Raw genomic sequence first — 24,403 nt, forward strand, 5'->3', positions numbered from 1 at the left:
CAATCTTTCTTATCTCGACTTCTTTTCTTTCAACGAACTCTCGTAGAAGGTGAAATCTACGAAGTACATGTTTGACTCTCTGGTGGTGTTTAGGCTCCTTTGCCTGTGCAATAGCTCCATTATTATCACAATACAGGGCTATTGGTCCTTTAATGGAGGGGACTACACCAAGTTCACCTATGAACTTCCTTAGCCATATAGCTTCCTTTGCTGCTTCATGTGCAGCAATGTACTCCGCTTCAGTTGTAAAATCCGCAATGGTGCTTTGCTTAGCACTTTTCCAGCTTACTGCACCTCCGTTGAGGCAGAAGACAAACCCAGACTGTGATCTGAAATCATCTTTGTCGGTTTGGAAACTGGCGTCCGTATAGCCTTTAACAATTAATTCATCATCTCCACCATAGACCAGGAAGTTATCTTTGTGCCTTTTCAGGTACTTCAGAATATTCTTGGCAGCAGTCCAATGCGCCTCTCCTGGGTCTGACTGGTATCTGCTCGTAGCACTGAGTGCGTACGCAACATCCGGGCGTGTACATATCATAGTATACATTATTGAACCAATCAATGATGCATATGGAATCCCATTCATTCGTCTACGCTCATCAAGTGTTTTTGGGCACTGAGTCTTGCTTAGAGTTATTCCATGAGACATGGGTAGGTAGCCTCGCTTGGAGTCTGCCATCTTGAACCTATCAAGCACCTTATTGATATAAGTGCTTTGACTAAGTCTAATCATCTTTTTAGATCTATCTCTGTAAATCTTGATGCCCAATATGTACTGTGCTTCTCCTAGATCCTTCACCGAAAAACATTTCCCAAGCCAAATCTTGACAAAGTTCAACATAAGAATGTCATTTCCGATAAGTAATATGTCGTCGACATATAATACTAGGAAAGCAATTTTGCTCCCACTGACCTTCTTGTATACACAAGATTCGTCTGCGTTCTTGATGAAACCAAAGTCACTGACTGCTTCATCAAAACGTATATTCCAGCTCCTGGATGCCTGCTTCAATCCGTAGATTGATTTCTTTAGCTTGCATACCTTTTTAGCATTCTTTGGATCCTCAAAACCTTCAGGCTGTGTCATAAACACAGTTTCTGTTAAAACGCCGTTTAAGAAAGCAGTTTTGACATCCATCTGCCATATTTCGTAATCGTAATATGCAGCGATTGCTAACATTATCCGAATAGACTTTAGCATTGCAACTGGTGAAAAGGTTTCATCGTAATCCACGCCGTGGACTTGCCTGTAACCTTTTGCAACCAATCTAGCTTTGAAAACTTCAAGTTTCCCATCCTTGTCCTTTTTCAGTTTGAAAACCCATTTGCTTCCAATGGCTTGGTAGCCATCTGGCAAATCGACCAAATCCCATACTTGGTTTTCAGACATGGAGTCTAATTCAGATTGCATGGCTTCTTGCCATTGCTTGGAGCTAGGGCTCGTCATAGCTTGTTTGTAAGTCGCAGGTTCATCACTTTCAAGTAATAGAACGTCATAGCTCTCGTTCGTCAAAATACCTAAGTACCTTTCCGGTTGAGATCTATATCTTTGCGATCTACGCGGGGTAACATTTCTAGATTGACCATAATTCTCACCAGATTCTTCTAAAGATCTCTAAGTTTCATCCTGAATGTCATCTTGAGCATTCTCTAGAGTTTGTTGTTCGACTCGAATTTCTTCGAGGTCTACTTTTCTCCCACTTGTCATTTTGGAAATGTGATCTTTCTCCAAAAAGACACCATCTCGAGCAACAAACACCTTGTTCTCAGATGTATTGTTGTAGTAATACCCCTTTGTTTCCTTTGGATAGCCCACAAGGATACATTTGTTAGATTTTGGATGAAGTTTGTCTGAAATTAATCGTTTGACGTATACTTCACATCCCCAAATCTTAAGAAAAGACACTTTTGGAGGCTTTCCAAACCATAACTCATATGGAGTCTTTTCGACAGCTTTAGACGGAGCTCTATTTATAGTGAGTGCAGCTGTATTTAGTGCATGTCCCCAAAATTCTAATGGAAGTTCGGCCTGACCCATCATTGACCTGGCCATGTCTAGCAAGGTTCTGTTCCTCCGTTCCGACACACCGTTCCATTGTGGTGTTCCAGGAGGAGTCAATTCTGATAGAATTCCACATTCTTTCAGATGGTCATCAAATTCATAGCTCAGATATTCACCGCCTCTGTCAGACCGCAGTGCCTTAATCTTCTTGCCTAATTGATTCTCTACTTCACTCTGAAATTCTTTGAATTTGTCAAAGGATTCAGACTTATGCTTCATTAGGTAGACATAACCATATCTACTGAAGTCATCAGTGAAAGTGATAAAGTAGCTGAAACCACCTCTAGCATTTGTACTCATTGGTCCACATACATCTGTATGGATTAAACCCAATAGTTCATTTGCTCTTTCTCCAACTTTAGAGAAAGGTTGCTTTGTCATTTTGCCAAGTAAACATGATTCGCATTTACCATAATCCTCTAAGTCAAATGGTTCTAGAATTCCTTCCTTTTGAAGTCTTTTTAAGCGTTTCAAGTTTATATGGCCTAATCGACAATGCCACAGATAGGTGAGATCTGAATCATCCTTTTTGGCCTTTTTGGTATTTATGTTATAAACTTGTTTGTCGTGATCTAATAAATAAAGTCCATTGACTAATCTAGCAGATCCATAAAACATCTCTTTAAAATAAAACGAACAACTATTGTCTTTTATTAAAAAGGAAAATCCCTTAGCATCTAAGCAAGAAACTGAAATGATGTTTTTAGTAAGACTTGGAACATGGAAACATTCTTCCAGTTCCAAAACTAGCCCGGAGGGCAACGACAAATAATAAGTTCCTACAGCTAATGCAGCAATCCGTGCTCCATTTCCCACTCGTAGGTCGACTTCACCCTTGCTTAACTTTCTACTTCTTCTTAGTCCCTGTGGATTGGAACATAAGTGTGAGCCACAACCTGTATCTAATACCCAAGAAGTTGAATTAGCAAGTATACAGTCTATAACGAAAATACCTGAAGATGGCACGACTGTTCCGTTCTTCTGATCTTCCTTTAGCTTCAAGCAATCTCTCTTCCAATGCCCCTTCTTCTTGCAGTAGAAGCATTCGGATTCAGAAGTGGGTTGACTGACCTTCCTCTTTTCAGATTTGGCGCCAGCTGGTTGCTTAGTCTGGCTGGCCTTGTTGCCACCTTTCTTAGCATTCCTCTTCTTTCCAGATTTCTTGAACTTGCCCCCACGCACCATAAGCACATCCTGCTTATCACTTTTGAGCGTCTTTTCAGCGGTCTTCAGCATACCGTGAAGCTCAGTGAGCGTTTTTTCCAGACTATTCATACTGTAGTTCAGTTTGAACTGATCATACCCGCTATGAAGAGAATGGAGGATGGTGTCTATAGCCATTTCCTGAGAAAATTGTTGATCCAGCCGACTCATATTCTCAATGAGTCCAATCATTTTGAGAACATGTGGACTTACGGGCTCGCCTTTCTTAAACTTGGTCTCAAGAATTTGCCTATGAGTCTCGAATCTTTCGACTCGAGCCAGATCTTGGAACATGTTCTTCAACTCACTGATGATTGTGAAAGCATCTGAGTTGATGAACGTTTTCTGCAGACCTGCACTCATGGTGGCGAGCATTAGACATTTCACATCCTTGTTGGCATCAATCCAACGATTGAGGGCTGCCTGAGTGACCCCGTCGCCTGCGGCTTCGGGCATCACCTCTTCCAGGACATACTCCTTTTCTTCCTGCATAAGGACTATTTGCAAGTTCCTTTGCCAGTCAAGGATGTTTTTCCCGTTCAACTTCTCCTTTTCGAGAATTGGCCGAATGTTGAATGAATTGTTGTTTGCCATAATTAAAACTACAATTGAAAAGAATAAACAAATAAATAATCATTCACAGTTTCTCTTAATAAACTTAAATTCTAGCATACATGCATAATTTAATGTTCATTAAGCATTTTATTCATGTTATGTGTTCCGGCAGGTGTGAATAAAATGATTCCAAGATCCTAAAATCATTGAAGAACTAAGCACAGTTTGTCGACTTAATCCTAAAACATCTTAGGTAAGCAAAAGCCTTTTGCTAATAGTCTAGAAACTATTCTTGGTTGATAGGCACGTCTAAGAACTTATTAGGTAAACCTATCGATTTTGCCACGACATAAAAGGACTCCTTACTTATATCGTTGAGTTTCACCAAAACTAACATGTACTCACATATTATTTGTGTACCTTGCCCCTTTAGGACCAATAAGCAACACCTCGCTGAGCGAAAACTATTACTAGATTGATGTAAAGGATATCCAAGCAAGTGTATATTTTGGCATGGCACCTTTTAACTCAATTTTTAAGTTTGGAACTTAAGGCTCTTACTATGTTGGTTAGATTTTAAGTGAACTAAAATCCTTAATCATGCAACATAATCAAGCTTTGATCTCATGCATTTTAAGACATATTTAAAAGCAATAAATAACTTAAAACATGCATAAGATAAATGTGATCTAGTATGGCCCGACTTCATCTTGAAGCTTTAACTTCAAAGTCCGTCTTGAAAATCTCCGTGGGAGGCACCATTTTCTTCAAATAGGATAAGCTATAATTAAAACTAATTACAACTATTTGATGGTACGCAGACCATATTTGAATTGAAAAACAACTTTGGTACTTTAGACCAATTACATTCAAATTAATGGTACGCAGGCCATATTTTCTATCCTATTTGGGCCATACTAGTCACTTCATAACCTGCAAAACAGTACATATACAATATATACCATTCACCCATTCATTAACATGAATGGCCCACATAGCTGGTTAGTAAAACACATTATGCATCACATAAACATTTGCAGCAATTAATCAAGGGCACCAATAATCTACAAATTATTCAGTCCTTATTAATTCTAATCAAGTTGTTTTAACCTTAAGGATTTGTAGACCTAATCAAGAGTATATGACTAAAAAGGGCTCCCACTTAAACCAATAAATTCATATGCTTTACTAATTTTAAACATAAAAATGTATTTCTACTCTAACCGGAAACATACAAATTTAATTAAAATTTAAAGCTCATATAAATTTATAATTGAATCCATAAATTTAATTTAATTTCAGTCGTATTTAAATTAATTCATGATTTTAATTTTAGTAAAATAATTAGAATAAATAAAATTTATTATAATTACAATATTCAAAATTAAAATCCAAGAAAATAATTTAAATTCTTATTTTTAAAATTAATTAAAATTACGTAAACTGAAAATTTCAAATTAAAATTTCAAAACGATCTAATCGCAACGCAACAACCCCACGCAACGCACGCCCATGGGCCACACGCACACAGCCATCGCTGGCCATGTGCGCGCAGCCCATGCGCTGTGTCGCATCGCTGCTGCTTCCCATCACAAGGTGCGCGCCAGCCCTCGTCGCAACAAGCATGCTGCTGACCATCCCTGGGCGCAGCGCTCGTCGCACGTCGCAACAAGCACGCTGCTCGCCATCGCTGGGCGCAGCGCTCGTCGCACGTCGCAACAAGCACGCTGCACGCCATCGCTGGGCGCAGCGCTCGTCGCACGCACACTAGCGCGAGGCTCCGCACGCTTGCGCGAGGCAGTGCGCGCTGTGGCGCAACACGCTTGCTGACCACACGCGACTGCTCGTGCCTTGCTCTCGCCCTTGCCCATGCGCCCATTGCTCACAGCCCACGACACAAGGCAGGGCTGCTGCCTTGTGCTCGTGCACCATGCCCTTGCTCGCTGCATTCGTACCGCATGGGCGATGAGCTCCCTTGCTCGTCGTCGCATGCCCGCACTATACAACACCCCTTAAGGGTTACACGTAGCGTCCATTGCTTTGTGCGTGCAAGTTATATGAGAGAATCGCATAAAAAATTTAGAATTTATTTTCAAAATTAATGACCAATTAATAAATAATATTAATTTCATAATTTTAGGGCGAAAAATCGAAAATTTATTATTTAATTGATTTCCGATTAACATGGATTCAAATCTAGCTCATAAAAATTTAAAATTTAACATAAATTTACAATTTTTATGGTGGTTTTTAATCATAGGTATCTAATTAAATTATAACTAATTATGAAAATCAAATTAATTCTAAATTATTCCAATTTTCAACAAATTAATCATAATTACAAATTAGATTGCATAATTAACAAGGCTATGCATTCAAACTTGTTAAACATATACAGTAGGTCAATAAAAAATTCAAGATTTATCAACAAGAATCGCAAATATTTAATTTAACATCTTAAATTTACGAAATTTTGCATTCGAAAAACTAAAACCTCCGAAAAGTCATAGTTAGGCTTCGAATTTGAGAATTCTGGGTTCGGCCAAAAAATATTATTTTGTCAAAATTTTAGAATGCCTTTTACATGCGGAATTGACACAAAAATCACTCGATTTGGATGAGTAACGAAGAAACTGCCGAAACACTGCGTACGTATAATTAAATAAACGCAATTTGCAATTAATTAACAATTACGAAAATTAATCACCCCTTTTAATTCTTGCAAATTTGTAATATTTAACCATGTTCATGCAATTTAGATTATGAAAATAATAAGAGGCTCTGATACCACTGTTAGGTTATGATACATATGACAATTCATAAATCATGCGGAAAAACCATAAAGTCGGGAAAGCATATTATTTTCACATAATCATTTAGCATAGAATAGATGCATACATGTTGCAGCGTGCCTTCCCTAGCTGCGCCCGAACCGAACAAGAACAAGTCTTTAGGACTCCAAATGTCGTCCCTCCGTAGATAGTCCACAGTACGTCCGGATCCGCCTCAAGTTAGACCAACTAGAATCGCCTTTAAGGTTACTAGGAATTTCGGCTATGTGTTTGCAAGTGTATGGCTGATTTTTCTTTCAAAAACTTACCATTTGAATACTTCAATCGTTCCTGCAAATAATGACCCTAGGCCCTTATTTATAGAGGTATGGAAAAGGAACTGGAATCCTATTAGGATACTAATTAGTTAAACTAGAATCCTAGTAGGACTCTAACTAATTAATTTTATCCTTTTAGGATTAGGAATTTAATTATCAAACAAATCCTATACAATTTAGGTTTCGTATGTGAACACAAACTCTACACGAGCATAACCCACGAGCGTGCAGGCCATGCCCGCGCACAGCCCACACGGCCGCTCGGCCCACGCGAGCCGCAAGCCCACGCGAGCAGCAGCACAGCTCGCAGCCCATTGTTGCGCGCGCTGCGCGCGCTGCCATGGCCTGCTGGGCCTGGCCTTGCGCTGGGCCTGGCGTGGCCTTGGCTGTTCGTGTGGCGCGCTTGGCTTGCTGGGCGATGGCCTGGCTTCGTGCTGGGCCCTCGTCCGGCAGGCCTCGTCCGATGCTTATTCGTACGATACGCTTCCGATTAAATTCCCGGTTCCGGAATTCATTTCCGATACGAACAATATTTAATATTTCCGATTCCGGAATTAATTTCCGTTTCGAACAAATATTTAATATTTCCGTTTCCGGAATTATTTTCTGATTCCGATAATATTTCCGATTCTGACGATATTTCCGTTTCCGGCAATATTTCCATTTGCGATAATATTTTCCCGATACGTACCATGTTTCCGTTTCCGGCAACATCTACGATTTGGATAATATTTATATTTCCGATACGATCCATATTTCCGTTTCCGGCAATATCATCGTTTCCGGAGTATTCATTTCTTGCTTGTGACGATCTCAGCTCCCACTGAAACCAAGATCCGTTTAATGCCATTAAATACTTGATCCGTTTACGTACTATTTGTGTGACCCTACGGGTTCAGTCAAGAGTAAGCTGTGGATTAATATCATTAGTTCCACTTGAACTGAAGCGGCCTCTAGCTAGGCATTCAGCTCACTTGATCTCACTGAATTATTAACTTGTTAATTAATACTGAACCGCACTTATTAGACTTAACATAGAATGCATACTTGGACCAAGGGCATTATTTCCTTCATCTACATAGCTAGCCTCGGCGGTAGCATGAGGTTCTTTACCCTTTCCGGACTTACCATCACCTCCCGATTGTTTCTTTTGCGACTTCCAACATTCCGACTTAAATGTGGCCTTTAATGTGACAATAATTGCAAGACTTGTTACGGTTGGGATTCGGTTTCTTTGACTTGGACCGACCCCTATTCTTTCCCCATTACCACCACTACTAGTAGAAGTCTTCTCATGATTTCTACCCCTCACAAACAAGCCATCATTGGAGTTATTTGATGATTTAGAAATTAATTGATTATCAATTAAGTCCCTTTGGGTCAAAGCATCTCTATCATCATCAATACTCAAATCATCTCTACCATACAAGATAGTTTCACGAAAATGTTTATAGGATGGTGGTAATGAACATAACAAGTAAATTGCAAGATCCTCATCATCTAAAACAACATCAATATTTTGAAGATCCATAACAATCCAAAAGAACTCATCTAAATGAGACTTAAGAGAATTACCTTCCTCAAGCCGAAGATCATAGAGCCTACTCTTGAGTAGTAGACGATTGGTGACACTTTTAGCCATATAAAGAGCCTCCAACTTCGACCATAGATCATTGGCGGTTTCCTCCTTGGCAACTTCCCTCAATACTTCATTCGAGAGGCAAAGTTGTATAGCCGACAAAGCCTTCAAATCAATCTCCTCCCACTTCTCTTCCGACATGGTAGTGGGTTTCTTATCCTTCCCTTCAAGAGCCTTGTGCACACCATTTTGTATCAAAATAGCTTTCATTTTCAATTGCCAAAGGCCAAAGTTAATTGACCTATCAAACTTCTCAATATCCAACTTCATTGTCGACATGAGTATTCAATACTCCCCAAGAAACCAAACAAACAACCCAAACACAACCTTAGCTCTGATACCAATTGTTATAAATGAAGGACCTTTTAGGCTTGAATGTTGATTTGTATGACAATTTGATGTTTGAATAATGAGAAGAAATAATTAAAGAAATTAAAAACACACACAAAGATTTAAGGTGGTTCACTCTTCAATGAGCTACATCCACCATGGGGGAGGGTTTGGAGCTTGTATTACTCTTCAATGGAGAAAGGATTACAAAGAGGAATTCTCAAAGGTGAAGAAGAGAGAATTCTATGTATGCTTAGATCTAGGGTTTCAACCTCACTTGTGTTTCTCTCTCTTAATACTGAAAATCTCATTACATTTGGTATTTATAGTGTTAGACATCAAACCAATCTAAGGGGCAAGAAAAGGCCACGTCGATTGAACCTTGCGGAGAAGAAAACAGTTTACCAGCAGAGTTCGGTCGTACCTTTAAAGGGTTCGGCCGAACCAAGGTCAGGTTCGGCCGAACTTACCCAAAGTTCGGGCGAACCTCCAAAAACAAAGCTACTGACTTCAGGTTCGGCCGAACCACCAAAGAGTTCGGCTGAACTTCCAGCAGGTTCGGCCGAACCCAGCAGGTTCGGCCGAACTTCCCCTGCAGCATGACAGCTTCTCGTAAAACAGTCATAACTCCCTCATTTCTCATCCAAAATGAGCTTATGACCAGGCGTTGGAAGGCTATTGAGAGCTTTCACCTCCAACTTGAATCAACTCAATCTAATGAGTAGATCATGAGATATGTCCATTTGAAGTCAGACCTTCCACTATAACACCCTAACATCCTTCAAGGGAGATTCGAGGCACACATAACATAATGAATTCCATTTTTATTATATTTATTAGTATTTTTTTTACAATGATAGGATGTAACGTGTTGTAGCTCAATGGTAAACACTTTATTGTTTATACGTGAGGTCGCGGGTTTAAGTATTGTACATGCTCCATTTCTAAATTTTTAGATTCAATTTTGTTATTCTTTGAGAATGAAGGATTTTGTAGGGCACTATGAACGTAACTATCCAAAGAAAAAACTCTGTTGCTTTTGGTTTCTATAATTTCTACCGAAAACATGTTTGGAGCAATTTTAATATAGTCAAGTAGAAAAAGCTTTAATTTAGATGATAGACAATGCACCAAATTACGAAAAAACAGATGTACTAATTTATTAAGCCTTGAAACATAAGTAAAAGGTCTTGCGCGCACAAGGTGTACAATAAATTTATTGTACACCAAGATAACTTTTACCCATTTTTTTGTAACTTTAACCTAGTTTTGATTAATTTTTATATTAGTAAAAAAAGGTTGATAGAAATGATTAAATGATTAATTTTATACATTATTAGTGATTTTGAAGAAATAAGTTTTACTAAAATGAAAAAATTTATCACTTAAAAATAGATAACTTTTACATATAAAAGCTTAACTTTTAAGCATTTAAAGTTAACTTTTACTTCGGTGTACAATATTTATTGTACACCCATTGTAAATAAGAATTTGTGAAACCTAAGAGTGCTTAAATCCAACAAACTAAAAAGCTAATTAGAGGAATTACTTTCATTAATTAAACTTAATTAAGTATTCGAAAATAAAGGGGAAATAAGGGAAGCAAACCATAGAATGAGTTCATATTCATATCCAGCATCCTTACAATAATTATCAGGTAAACCATGTAGTTCGATCCTTGTTAGCTTTCCATTACTTAAATCACAACGAACAAAGACCCTTCCACCTAAACATATTACTATTTCCTTTCCATTCTCCGAATAAGCACAAGGAAATGGCGGAATATAATAAATCCGAGATGTTACTGTTCGATATCCTAGGGCATTATTTCGTATCAATTCGATTTCTACAAATTGATTGAGTGAGATACGATGAATCAATTTAACCCATGACGACTTCTTCTTCTTCTTCTTCACCCATATTCGAATATTGTACACATCTTTAGTAGAAGCATTGTATTTTACCAAATGCAACCAACCTGTTAAGATCTGACCCATGAAACATCACGTGTGATGAGAGTCCCACATTGATAAAAGAAAAGATAGTTAATCACTTAATAAGGCTAAGGGGCTATTCTCCTTATTGCCATATGGTTTTAAGATGGAACCTCCTACGATCTTGTTAAGTGGACTCTCTCTTGATGACGGGTGCGGCCCAGGCCCGTATTTAACACAACCCCTTAATTCAACTAACTTCCACTTAGAAAACTCATCATCATCATCATCATTGCACTACAAGAATTTGTATCTTTAACGACAAATCCCGTCGCAAAAGCCTTTTGCGACGGTACGATTTACGACGGGATTCCTATTAACGACGGCCCCCTTTTATGACGGGTTCGCGACAGGAAATCCCGTCGTTAATCAACGATTATTGGCCTTTCGCGACGGGATTTCCCGTCGTTAATAGTACAATTTCTTGTAGTGTTGGGTGGTTGTACCTCGTTATACTCTTCAGTTCCAAGGTTGAAACTTAATATGAATTTCTTTCTTGTATTAGCGTTTTGACCTATCCAATACGTACACTGCGTTATTATAGACAACATTCGTATGGTGTAATTTCAAGAATTCCTCTTCATATTCCCTATAAAGAGGAGGAGAAGTTTGGGTGGATTTCCATGAATTGTTTTTCAAGCTATAAACCCAAGCATTAACGGGTCGTGTCTTGTCAACACCGCGATTCATGTAGTTGAGAAAATATTAGATTCCAACTCTAACGGAAGGCGGCAATTACAAGATGTTACTATGATCTTCTCCCTTTTTCTGAACAGTTTTTGGTACATTGACGAACAACCTACATAAACCGGAGATTTATCTGCCATATATGATTAATTATAATTATAACTACTCCCTCCGTTTCTTTTTGATCTTCCTGTTTGGAGTTTTGGATGGAAATTAAGAAACTGGAATCTTTTAATGATTGGGTGTAAGAGTAATGATTGGGTGTAAGAGAAAATAATAAATGAATGAAGAAAGTAATAAAGAAATGAAGGAGAGAGAAGATATTTTTATGAAAGTAATAAAAAATCATAAAAGTGGGGTTGGGTGGGTGAATAGGGAAATGTGAATGAATTAAATAAGGGGTGGTGGAGAAATTTATGGTAAAAAGTCATGTCCCAAAATAGAAACAGGAAGATCAAATAGAAACGACATTTATAGAAACAGGAAGATAAAAAGAAATGGGAGGAGTATTATTTTTGATAAAAATTACTTCGTATAACTATAACTATAGAGAGAGGATGAATGATATGATGAAGAAAATAATAGTTTAAAGGCGCTAGTACGTGAATAAAAGTTAGACCAAATAATTAAATAGCCTGAAAAAAAACCAACAATGTGTTTTTCTTCCTAAACCAATGAATTCAAGTTATACACTGACAGAACAACATAAGAGATCTTCTAATCGTATTAAAATATGTAACTTACTAATGGTAAAACCATATACTTCATGAGATTTACATAGACAAATAGACTTCTATCTCGTAATAAAAGATATTTTTTGTATGTCATTAGGATAACTAGTTGTACGGGAAGCCCTACCGGCATACCGGTAATAACAGCTGTAACATAGACATATACTCACAAGAAGCACCAAGGGTGCAGTCGGTATCCAGGGTTTACAATCCCAACCGGCATTGTTCTGACATCATCTATCTATCAGAGCCGATAGAGAGGATCCGGAACCAACGGGTAATAATCCCGGTCCTCCGTACAAGTAACCCGTCTATATATACGGACCCCCATCAATGCCAAAGGAACGCGATTCCACCCCAATCATTCTTATAAGCATTTATTACAGAGCTATCAGCATAATCTGACTTAGGCATCGGAGGGGTAATTCTCGGATCACCCCCGAGGCTAGTTAACGGTTTCACTGTGCAGGATCCAGTCAGCAACTGATGAATCATATTTATATAGGGTATTTTAGGCTCATTTAGGTTGCATTTCTAGGCATTTCTCTCATTTTTGTTGCATTTAGAGTCATTATTGCATAAGTCGTCGTTATCGTACTCTATTACGCTCTGTTTGTGTTTTCTTTGATATTTCAGGTGATTTTACAATCATTTGGATGTTTCTGGAGATTTAGAGGTGGGTCGAATGGCTATCGGATGGTTCGTATTGAAAACGTCGTGTTTGATCGGAAAATGAAGTTTTCGGAAATGATTTGCGGAAGTTCCGGTTCACTTAGCTTGAGTTATTCGGCCATCGAGGCAATTCGTTATTTTGGATGACATGAAGCTAGTTTCTGATGCTCGCCATAAAATCTTGGTAATGTGGGAAGCATCATCGCAACATCGTACTTGAATCGTGCAATGTGGCCACATCGAAGTGCTTTATGCCCATATCTAGAGCTTTGTGGCCGCACCCAGCCCGCAGCACCCCGTCGCTTCACTAAACATCTTCTGCCATGCTCACAGCGAAGTGCTGCGCCCACAACGAAGTGCTGCGCCCACAGAAAGAAGTGCTGCGCCCACAGCAAGGGTTGCTGCGCCCACATCTCACTCACGCTTCACTAAGCAGTTGCTGGCTTGCCCACAGCGAAGTGCTGCGCCCACAATGCGTCCAGGCCGACGAATCCATATTGTGTATGTCTCTCATGCCATCGACCAATCGTTGAAGACTTCTATTTTTATTTTCTCATTTATTTATTTATTATTATTTCAGAAATAGGAAGCCTATAAATATTGAAGGGAATCATATTCCTAGGGCTCTTATGTTATTTTCTTCCTTAGAATTCTTGGAACGTTTATTTTTATTTTTCTCTTTTCATTGTCGAACGCTTTTCTGAATTCATTCATTCATCAATCTAAGGTAATTTCATAATTTCTTTTTCTCTAATTCAAATTTATTATTTTTCGTTCCTTAGATTAATTCGTTCGTTGATTATGAATTCCATTATTATTATTCGTTTCATGATTGTTAAATTAATTATGAGCGAGTAGTCTTTTTCTAGGGCTAAGTAAGGGAAGCCATGTTTATACCATAATCGTTATGCATTAAAGTTCGTTAATTTATAGATTATGATTGAGTAATTCCAATTGATTTGTTCTTAATCGTTGATTCATGTTATCGGCCAATTTCATGGATTAATTATCTAGCTAATAGGAATTAGAATCGAAAGATCGTGTTTTTAGAGGCTTTGTACAATTGGCAATTCTGATTATGTTAGCGATCGTACTGCATATGTTGAATTGAAAGTGTTAAGACCCGACCGTAGGATTAGCATGTACTTTAATTACTCGGCCTAGTTTATTCGTTGTCGAATTGAATTGTGTTATTGGATTGGTATAAGCATGGTGAACCGAACAGACCCCCTAGACCTTTAATTCATTGATAAATTACGCATTTTTATTATTGCTTTAGCTTTAGTAGTTAATACTCAAACTCAACTTTCGTTATTGAAATAGTTCGTATAATTGGGCAAAAACTAATAGAACTTGTCTCCCTGTGGGATCGACCCGTATTTGCTAAGTATCTGCTAACAACAGACACCGTGCACTTGCGGTATCACTTTTTAACTCATCAGCAACCTCAGTCGGAAGTCAGTCATCCCTTTCCTGTTCCAAGTCCGCTACCGGAACAATTGGCGCTAGAAGGAGGGGACCCCCACTTGTAAACAGAACCCACAGCCAAAAAAAAAAAAAAACCCGGACCATCAAAAATCACCATTGAGAATGGAGAGTACGCAGTCGGATTCATACAAGAAAAGCAAAAAACAGGCCTCGAAAACAACCCCACAGAGTACACAGACGACAAAAGCAACAACCCCATTGAAATCCACGCTGTTCTCAGCAGAGCCAATAATAACACCCGTCAATGACCAACCCACCCCCCAGCTAGGGAGCCAGTCGGTAGTCAGCAAAACTACGACTGCAGCAACACCCTTGCATGTCCTTTGATACTCAGTCGAGGACGACGACTCAGGCGGAGAGCCCGAAAGCCCAGCCCAGGATGATACACAAATACCGTCTGAACTCGCCGATCAATTCTCGGAGGAACAGTTGGCTACGGCAAGAGCGGTGATGGCCGCGTTGTCGGCCCTGAAGCCAGCGAAAAAAGCAAACACAGAACCCGCACCCAGGACAATCACAAACCAGGCTACGGAAACACCAGTCGGCGAAAAAAGGAAGAGACTGCCGATAAGAAACCTATTCGGAGAACAGATCCTAGTGCAACACGAACAACACCCCAATACAAACCAGACGATTGCTCTGCGCAGTCGGCCAGAACCCATGGTCATCGAAGAGACAAGAGAAGCGCCCCAGAGATACGCGCCGCGCCGTTACACCATCCAACCTGCAAACTCCCCCTGTGCGCGGACATTCTGGAAGAACCGATGAAGAAATTGAAGTTCCCACTCTGCAAGTATGACGAATCCACGGATCCGGAGGTCCATTGCAACACATTTGAGCAACATATGATGCCGTATACAGATTCCGACGCCATGTGGTGCAAGGTATTTCCCTCAACGCTGCTGGGAGTGGCATCCGGTTGGTATAAGGGACTGCCAAAGGGGTCGGTATACAATTACCGACAGTTAGAAGCAGAGTTCATGCTACGGTTCATCAGTCGGCAGCAGAGAAAGAAAACGTCGGGAGAACTGATGGCAGTCACCCAAAGAAGCGGAGAGTCCTTAAGAGATTACCTCACCAGATTCAACAACGAATCCACCAGCATACCAAACTTGCAACAAGAGATAGCTGTGGTGGCCCTGATGAGAGGAATGAACCACTGCGAGTTCAAAAAATACTTGGGAAGGAAATCCTTCACTGATCTGGGAAGCGCACTGGTGAAGGCCCATGAATACATCAAAAGTGATGAGCTGATGACAATCCCAAATCATTATCAGTCGGCACAGACTAGAAATGTCGCACCAAGGCCGGTTCAGCCGGCGCAGCAAAGTCAGAACAGGGGATTCAGAAAGGATGAACAGAGGAGGGACCCAAGAGGGAGAGATCACCAGAAACAGTCAACCAGCATATACCCCACATTCCATGAATACACCCCATTGAACGCCCCAAGAGCCGCAATTTACAACGTCAACAAGAACGAAAACTGGAAGAGGCCTCCACCAATGAGCGACAAACCCAGACCACAGTCGAAGTATTGTGCATTCCATGATGACTGTGGGCACTATACGGAAGACTGCAGAGATTTGAAAGATAACATCGAGGATATGATCAGGAGAGGCTACCTGACGCAATATAAAGCCCGACAGAACAACAACAACAACAACAACAACAACCAACAGAATAGCAGCCGGCAGGGTAATAACACAAACAATAGGTTACCATCCACCCAAACACCACTCCGAATAGAGCAGAAGGCACCAGAAACCAGTCGCAGCGGAGAGGCTAGAAACAATGGCCAGAAAGGGCCGACAGTATGGGTCATATCCGGAGGACCGTGCCATGGAGGAACAATCAGTGGAGCAGGCAGAAGTCTGAGCGAACACCGCCACCTGATAAACTACCATAGCACCAGAAAATGGTCGTCACCCCAAGTCATGCCAAACATCTCGTTCACCCCAGCCGACTGCCGCGGAATTATATACCCTCACGACGACCCACTGGTTTTGGGCCTCGAAATAGCAAACTTCCCAGTAAAACGAATACTGGTGGATGGAGGGAGTTCAGCGAACATTATCTTTTGGGAAGCCTTCATTCAGCTGAAAATAGATGAGAAAGAGCTCACACGAGTCAACTATCCTGTGATAGGATTTTCGGGAGCCACGGTCTTTCCGGAAGGTGGCATCAGGCTACCGGTGCAGATTGGAGAGGGAAGGACCGCAAGGGACCTAATGGTAGACTTCCTGGTAATCAAAGTGCCGGCTGCATACAACGTCATAGTGGGCCGGCCATTCATCCACGATGCACAGGCAGTGGTATCAACATACCATCTAACCATGATATACATGTCCAACTTCGAGAAGGCTGAGAGAATCCGAGGCAGTCAAGAGTCAGCAAGATCATGCTACTTGACGGCATTAAAAACACCAGGCCGATTGACCCCATCCAGGAATATAACGAGAGAGGCAGCAATGAAAAGACCGGCAAAATGCCAAAACCCAAAATCAGAGGGTGAGCAATCTCTGTTGCCCAAGAAGGAGAAAAGGTAGAAACAGGAGTCACCCACAATCGAAAGCATCGAAAAGGGGGCTACTTTACCTAGGGTAGAGGCCGGAGGAGAGTTGGAAGAAATCGATCTGGTAGAAGGAGGAACTGGCAGAACAGTGAAGATAGGAACCGACATTGACCCACAGTTGCGGGTAAACATGATCGGTCTATTGAGAGAACACGCGGATGTGTTCGCATTTTCTGCAGACGAAATGCCAGGTATAAGCCCGGATGTAATCGAGCACCGACTGAATGTCGACAGAGCAGTCAGGCCGGCAAAACAAAAGAAAAGAAACTTCTCAACGGAAAAAAATCAAGCAATACAGGAAGAGGTAGAAAAGTTGCTGGCAGCAGGATTTATTGAACCATGCGACTACCCAGAGTGGTTGGCCAACATCGTAATGGTTAAGAAGTCAAACGGCTCGTGGAGAATGTGCTTAGATTTCACAAACCTGAATAGAGCATGCCCGAAGGACTGCTACCCACTGCCAAGAATCGATAGGCTAGCCGACTCCACATCTGGCCATGCGCTGCTCAGTTTCCTTGACGCATTTTCCGGATACCACCAAGTCAGCCTTGCAAAGGCCGACAGGAGAAAAGCAGCATTCATCAATGAGGGGGGAGTATTCTGTTACAAGGCCATGCCGTTTGGGTTAAAGAACGCTAGGGCAACATACCAAAAGCTGGTCGACAGAGTGTTTGCAAACCAAAAAGGCCGCAACATTGAAGTATACGTCGACGACTCCATAGTGAAAAGCAAATTGGAGACCGACCATTTAGACGACCTCAGGGAAACGTTTGAAACTCTACGCCGGTACCAAATGAAGCTGAACCCCAAGAAATGTGTGTTCGGAGTAAAATCGGGGAAATTCTTGGGTTTCCTTGTCAGCGAGAGAGGCATAGACGCAAACCCAGATAAGGTAGAAGCAATACTCAGTCTGCCCCAACCAAAAAGCATCAAAGATGTACAAAGGCTGACAGGAAGAATGGCAGCTCTGACAAGATTTGTTAGCAAATCAGCCGACAGGTCGATCCCATTTTTCAACACTCTTAAGCAGAACGGAAAATTCCAGTGGGGAGAAACCGAGGAAAGGGCCTTTGAGAAGGTAAAAGACCATCTTCGAGCTTTGCCAACGATAGCCAGGCCGGAAGAGGGCGACAAGCTACAGTTGTATGTGTCCGCTTCAGCCCAAACCATTGATGCCGTACTAATCAGCGAAAAAGACAAAGTCCAGCAGCCGATATACTTTGTCAGCCACATTTTGAATCCGGCAGAAGCGAGATACTCGCTGATAGAGAAAGTAGCCTATGCAGTCCTGATAGCCGCCCGAAAGCTCAGACCATACTTTGATGCACATACCATACAAATCCTGACGAACTTCCCACTAGAGAAGGGTTTGCAAAAAATGGATACAGCCGGCAGGCTATTGCGATGGGCAATAGAGCTGTCGGAGTACGATCTTGAGTTCCACCCGCGCAATGCAAAAAAGCGCAAGCCTTGGCCGACTTCGTAGTCGAAGCATCTTATCAGGAGGATAAAACCAAAGCAGAATCCTGGGAAGTATCAGTGGACGGATCAGCCGCTCAGTCGGGAGCGGGAGCCGGCGTTGTCATGACTTCTCCGACAGGAGATAAGTTCGAATACGCAATCAGATTCACTTTTGCAGCTTCGAACAACGAAGCAGAATATGAGGCAGCCATCGCAGGGGTACAACTATGTTTGTTGGCAGATGCCAAGAGGATAGTAATGACAACAGATTCTCAGTTGGTGGCAAATCAATTTTCGGGAGAGTATGAAACAAAAGAGCCGTCAATGCGGCGATATCAAGAGAAACTGAGGACGCTGACAGCGAAATTAGAAGCTTTTGAGATCAAGTTGGTCCCTAGAGCGTTGAACACTGCCGCAGACAGCCTAGCAAAACTGGCCAGTTCGAAAGCAATCGAACTCAGTCGATCAGTAATGATAGAAATCATGCACAGAAGGAGTACGGAAGAGAAAGGAAAAGAAATAATGGTCATCACGGCAAACAAAGAGTGGTACGACGATATCTGGACGTATAAGACGACTGGAGTTCTCCCGGCCGATATCAAGGAGGCAAAGAAAATCAAAAAAGACGTCTGTTGGTACGTCATATATCAGGGACAACTCTATAAAAGAGCATTCAGCCTAAGCTCATTCGGCCTAAGCTCTCTCTCCATTCGTGCCCGCGGGCCATGTAACTGTTGTGAGCGAGTAAACTGAGCCGCAGTCATGGGTATAAAAGGGCCGGTAACAGGATTCCCACCCATGAACTGCGCAAAAGGAGGCGGCGTGTTCGATTTTATCCCCCACCCAATATTCTTAACTTTACTATCGGCAGTATTCCCGTCCATATTTAACTCTATGCCAGAATCGCTACTTGTGTCTGAGAGGTTTATAACATTATCAACCCCAACCCTACCAGTCATGTTTTGGCCACCCCCACTCAAAACGCATGCAAACAAAAACAGAAACACCCGAAAAAAAGAGTAAGTAAGGCCAGAAACCGTACCTAATTCTGGAAATTCACAACGAAATTCACTCTCAACAGCTGCAAAGTCCCTCAAATAACCCAACTGAAAGAACAACACGAGAAAGTCAGACAGCCAAACCCTAATAAAACACCGGACAACCTAAAAAACCAGACCAAGTTTGAAACTTACCAAGAGAGACAACCAAACCCCAACTGAAAACGTACGGCAGGAGGAGACGGACGCAAATTAGAAAGAAAAGAAGAGAGAGAAAGAGAGAAAATTGGCAGCGCAAGAAAAATCGCAAAGATAAATGAGAGAGAACGGAAATGAGGAGAAAGGAAGAAAGCGGTTACTTAAAGAAACGAAAGGAAGTTGAAACGACAGGAAGCAGATCTGGGCGGTTGAAAATATCACAACTCCCCACATTTGCCGGATGGCCGACACGTGTCCAAAACACTTTTCAAATCTCCCGCCACGCGTATAAGAAAAATTGAACCGTCGCCACGTGTCAGTCAAGGGGGCTAGTCAGCCTAAAAAGTCAAGGGGGCTAGTCAGCCTAAAAAGTCAAGGGGGCTAGTCAGCCTGAAAAGTCAAGGGGGCTAGTCAGCCTAAAAAACCCAAGGGGGCTAGTCAGCCTGAAAAGTCAAGGGGGCTAGTCAGCCTAAAAAGTCAAGGGGGCTAGTCAGCCTAAAGAAGTCAAGGGGGCTAGTCAGCCTAAAAAGTCAAGGGGGCTAGTCAGCCTAAAAAGTCAAGGGGGCTAGACAGCCTAAAAAACCCAAGGGGGCTGGTCATTCAAAGAAATCAAAGATAACAGTCAGCCAAGAGAATCAAGCACAGACATAGACAGCCGGCCTACAGAAAACTATCCACTTAAAGCGATCAATCCTTGTCCTAATGGGGGCTAGTCGTGACATCAGAACAAGTATTGAGCTCAAAACCGCATTGCAAACGGCCATCTTCAGAACAATCACACCCATGGGGTGTTGATCGTCCCCAAGGGGGCTAGTTGTATAGGGGGTTTACCCCCGCTTTTCGCTTTTTTCTTTATCAGAGCAACTACAGACTGTAAAAGCCAACTGTAGTCACTCTAAGGGGGCTAGTTGTACGGGAAGCCCTACCGGCATACCGGTAGGACAGCCCATAACAGCTGTAACATAGACATATACTCACAAGAAGCACCAAGGGTGCAGTCGGTATCCAGGGTTTACAATCCCAGCCGGCATTGTTCTGACATCATCTATCTATCAAAGCCGATAGAGAGGATCCGGAACCAACGGGTAATAACCCGGGTCCTCCGTACAAGTAACCCGTCTATATATACGGACCCCCATCAATGCCAAAGGTACGCGATTCCACCCCAATCATTCTTATAAGCATTTATTACAGAGCTATCAGCATAATCTGACTTAGGCATCGGAGGGGTAATTCTCGGATCACCCCCGAGGCTAGTTAACGGTTTCACTGTGCAGGATCCAGTCAGCAACCTCAGTCGGAAGTCAGTCATCCCTTTCCTGTTCCAAGTCCGCTACCGGAACACTAGTTATCTTCGATAAAAATAAAAAACAAAAGATAAAAAGAGATATTGCCTTTTTATTATTTCTCCAAAAATACTAATAAAGCAGTGTGAAAATAATGATACAATTACAAGTATATCTTTAATATCGTGTGTTATTAAGAACTCGAGCCTGAGATGGAAACAAGGGAACCAGTCCATGGCATCCCTTTATGTCCATAATTCCAATCGTCCGGTGGTTCACCCCTTATTCCGACCGGTTTTAACTCCCTAGTGCGTAGATCATAACGAACAAAAGACAATATAGATTGACCTAACCCAATTAGGATTTCCGATTCATCCTCCGAATAAGCATACGGCATTGGAGGGAAAAAATATACAACCTCCCTTCTCCGACCAATAAGAAAACGATTTGGTACCAGTTCATCGTTTTCTACCGCTTGTTTGAGTGAGAGACGATGAATCAATTTAACCCATGTTCGATTCTTCTTCAAAACCCATACGTCCATTGTAAATTGTAACGTATACTTTACTAAATGCAAACAACCCCTTATATCAAACTAAAGAAAAGAATAGTATCCCCTTAATTGCCTGGAAAACAATATGCCAACCTAAGAAACTGGGAGGGCTTGGCCTTAGGAGAACTATGCCCCTTAATCAAGCTTTTATAGCCAAATTAGGATGGAAAATCCTTTCTGACCCAAACAATTTATTGGTAAAAATCATTCGAAATAAATACCTGACTGATTCAACTTTCTTCGACTATAATTCAAAGTCGAAAGATTCTTTCATTTGGAGAAAGATATTGTCTCAAAGGGAACTCTTAAGAAAAGGAATTCGTTGGAAAATAGGGGATGGTCGAGATATTCTTTTCTGGTTAGACAATTGGACGTGTCATTGTAGCCTTATTGAATTACTTGGTACCAGCCCCACTCAAGTAAACATTAATGAAAAAGTTTCGGATTATATTCTTCCTGGGGGAAAATGGGATTTAGAGAAGCTTAAAAACATTCTTTCGGACAACCATGTCAAGATAATAGCTGGGATTCCCCTCCCAACTTCACCAATGACCGACACTCCGGTGTGGGGTCTAAACTCTTCAGGGACCTTTACTGTTAAATCGGCAACTTGGTTAGCTCATGGAATAAACCCCGACAAATCAACTTGGAAGGGAAAATGGATTTGGAAAGTGGATGTACCACCAAAAATTCAAATCTTTCTATGGCAAGTCATTCATAACAGCTTAAGTGTACGGAACACCCTATTTAAACGACATATAATACCCTTCAATACTTGTGCTCTTTGTGACACCCGTATTGAGACAATTGACCATCTATTTCTCTCTTGCCCTAAGACAAAGAAATTGTGGACTCTTTCTCTAACCAAACATTGGCTGGATGCCCCTGTCTCTGTTACTTCAATCGAAGAAGCTTTTAAAAACTATCAAACACACAAGACCGCACTTAGGAAGTTCATTTTCCTCATTTGGAGTCTCTGGAAAGAACGCAATGCCACCATTTTCCGTAATGAAAAGTTTGATGTCTTTCGAATTTATCATCGCGCTCGTCACACGTTTATGGAATGGGACTACAGAACCCGTATAGACTCTTTTCTTTCTTTGGGGGAGCCTATCAGGCAACCCCGTTCTCACCCTCCCTCTAACCACCACCTCATCTCAGTAGCATGGGAGGCCCCTCCTCCTAACTTCTTCAAACTCAACTTCGATGGTTCGGTTCGTCATAATTTAGCAGCAGCAGGAGTAATCATCCGTAACTCCAATGGTCAACCTCACAAAGCTTGTGCTTACAATCTAGGTTCTACTTCATCGTTCGTCGCAGAAGCCACAGCTCTCCACCTTGGCATCGTCCTTGCGCGTGATATGGGTATTTCTAACCTCCACATCGAAGGTGATAACCTCTTAGTAATAAATGCGGTTCTTGGTACGTGGTCCTCTCCCTGGCAAATTGATCACATTATTACTGATATTCGGATTCTCCTGAATTCTTTCTGCAATTGGAAAATCAGACATGTCTACAAAGAATCAAATAGAGCTGCAGATTGGATTGCTAATGTTGGTCATCTGGTTTCTACTAGATTAGATATTGATATTTGTAATAACTCTAGTTTATTTCCCATCATTTCTTCTGATGCATTAGGAGTGCCCCTCGCGAGGAGGGTCTCCTAGTGCTTTTCCTTTTCTTCTTACCTTGTAAAAAAAAAAAAAAAACTAACTTGTACATGCCGTACCCAACTTGGTCGTACAAAACATCGTCATCATCAGACGAGTCTAAAACATCGTCATCATCACACGAGTAGAAAACATCGTCATCATTTGGCATTGGTATTATGTCATCATTTGGCATTGGTATTACGTCATAATACTCTTCACTCTCGAAATCAAACCCGGATACACCGTCGTATGTAAAGTCGGATTTTCGAATTAACCAATACGACGACGTATTATTAGAAACACCGCAACTATATCTACGTGGAGGAGGTTTTAAGCTTTTCCATGAAATTCTCTTCAAACTGTACAACCAAGTAGTATCACTTTCATTATTATCATTATTGTTGTTATAGATGTCTTGAACTGAATAAAAAATCTTATAATCGTCGTTAATGCAATCATAACCCAACACAACCAACTTTTCATGGTAGCCGTTTGGTACAACCAAGTGAGGTATGTTGTTTATGGTTGTACCGGTTACCGGGTTGTGTAGCGAAAACCATACCATACCCAATCCCATATCATCAAATTTTAGAAAACAGACCAAACCATTGCAACCACCACCAACAAAGTTAGAATCATGTCCAGCTAACTTCTTAAACTCTAAAGTAGATTTGCGATAATTTAATGAATATAGGTTACATTGTAATTCACCGTAACCAAAGAGGATGAGTGACGTGGAATTTGCATTATGAATTTGAAATTTACCTATGTGGGATTTTATGAAATAAGGGTTTTTAATTTCATCACGCCAACGCTTACAAACGCGTTTTAAGCCGAGCAGGGGTTTGGCCGGGATCCTTTGGAGAATGTTAGATTCGAGCTCTAATGGAAGCCGGCGACCGGTTTTCTTCTTTTTTAGGATCGAAGGTAGAATTTTTGTGAAAAAGTTGAAGCATGTTGGTGTACAATTTTGATATCTGCGGCTTGATTTATCCGCCATTATTAATATCAAGTTTTTTTGTGCACAATTTTGTTGAGTTTATTATTGACTGGGCAAATGTATTTATGTACAAATAGAGTCCTTTACAACATGGGAATTACATACTCAAATAAATCTTCATAAACCGACTTCCTTTATATTAGGAAATTATGAGTATCAATAACAGTTCTGTTATCTTAAACTTTTTATCAAAAAAAAAAAAAAAAATCT

At 41.1% G+C, this 24,403-nt stretch overlaps 2 protein-coding genes across 2 annotated transcripts; one reads left to right on the top strand and one right to left on the bottom strand.

The window, feature by feature from the left end:
* Nucleotides 1-15,237: 15,237 nt before the first annotated feature.
* LOC110779600 (uncharacterized) lies at nucleotides 15,238-17,019 on the top strand. Its single transcript, XM_021984090.2, has one exon. It carries the CDS (start codon nucleotides 15,238-15,240, stop codon nucleotides 17,017-17,019), a length of 1,782 nt encoding a protein of 593 aa, XP_021839782.2.
* Nucleotides 17,020-23,225: 6,206 nt separating this feature from the next.
* Nucleotides 23,226-24,193, bottom strand: LOC110780657 (putative F-box protein At3g24700). The gene is made up of 2 exons (XM_021985002.2): nucleotides 23,271-24,193; nucleotides 23,226-23,229 (listed from the first exon to the last, which is right to left on the bottom strand). Exons 1-2 carry the CDS (start codon nucleotides 24,191-24,193, stop codon nucleotides 23,226-23,228), a joined length of 927 nt encoding a protein of 308 aa, XP_021840694.2.
* Between the last annotated feature and the right edge of the window lie 210 nt (nucleotides 24,194-24,403).

The sequence above is a fragment of the Spinacia oleracea genome, chromosome 6, assembly GCF_020520425.1.
Source record: "Spinacia oleracea cultivar Varoflay chromosome 6, BTI_SOV_V1, whole genome shotgun sequence".
Classification (NCBI taxonomy): Eukaryota; Viridiplantae; Streptophyta; class Magnoliopsida; order Caryophyllales; family Amaranthaceae; genus Spinacia; species Spinacia oleracea.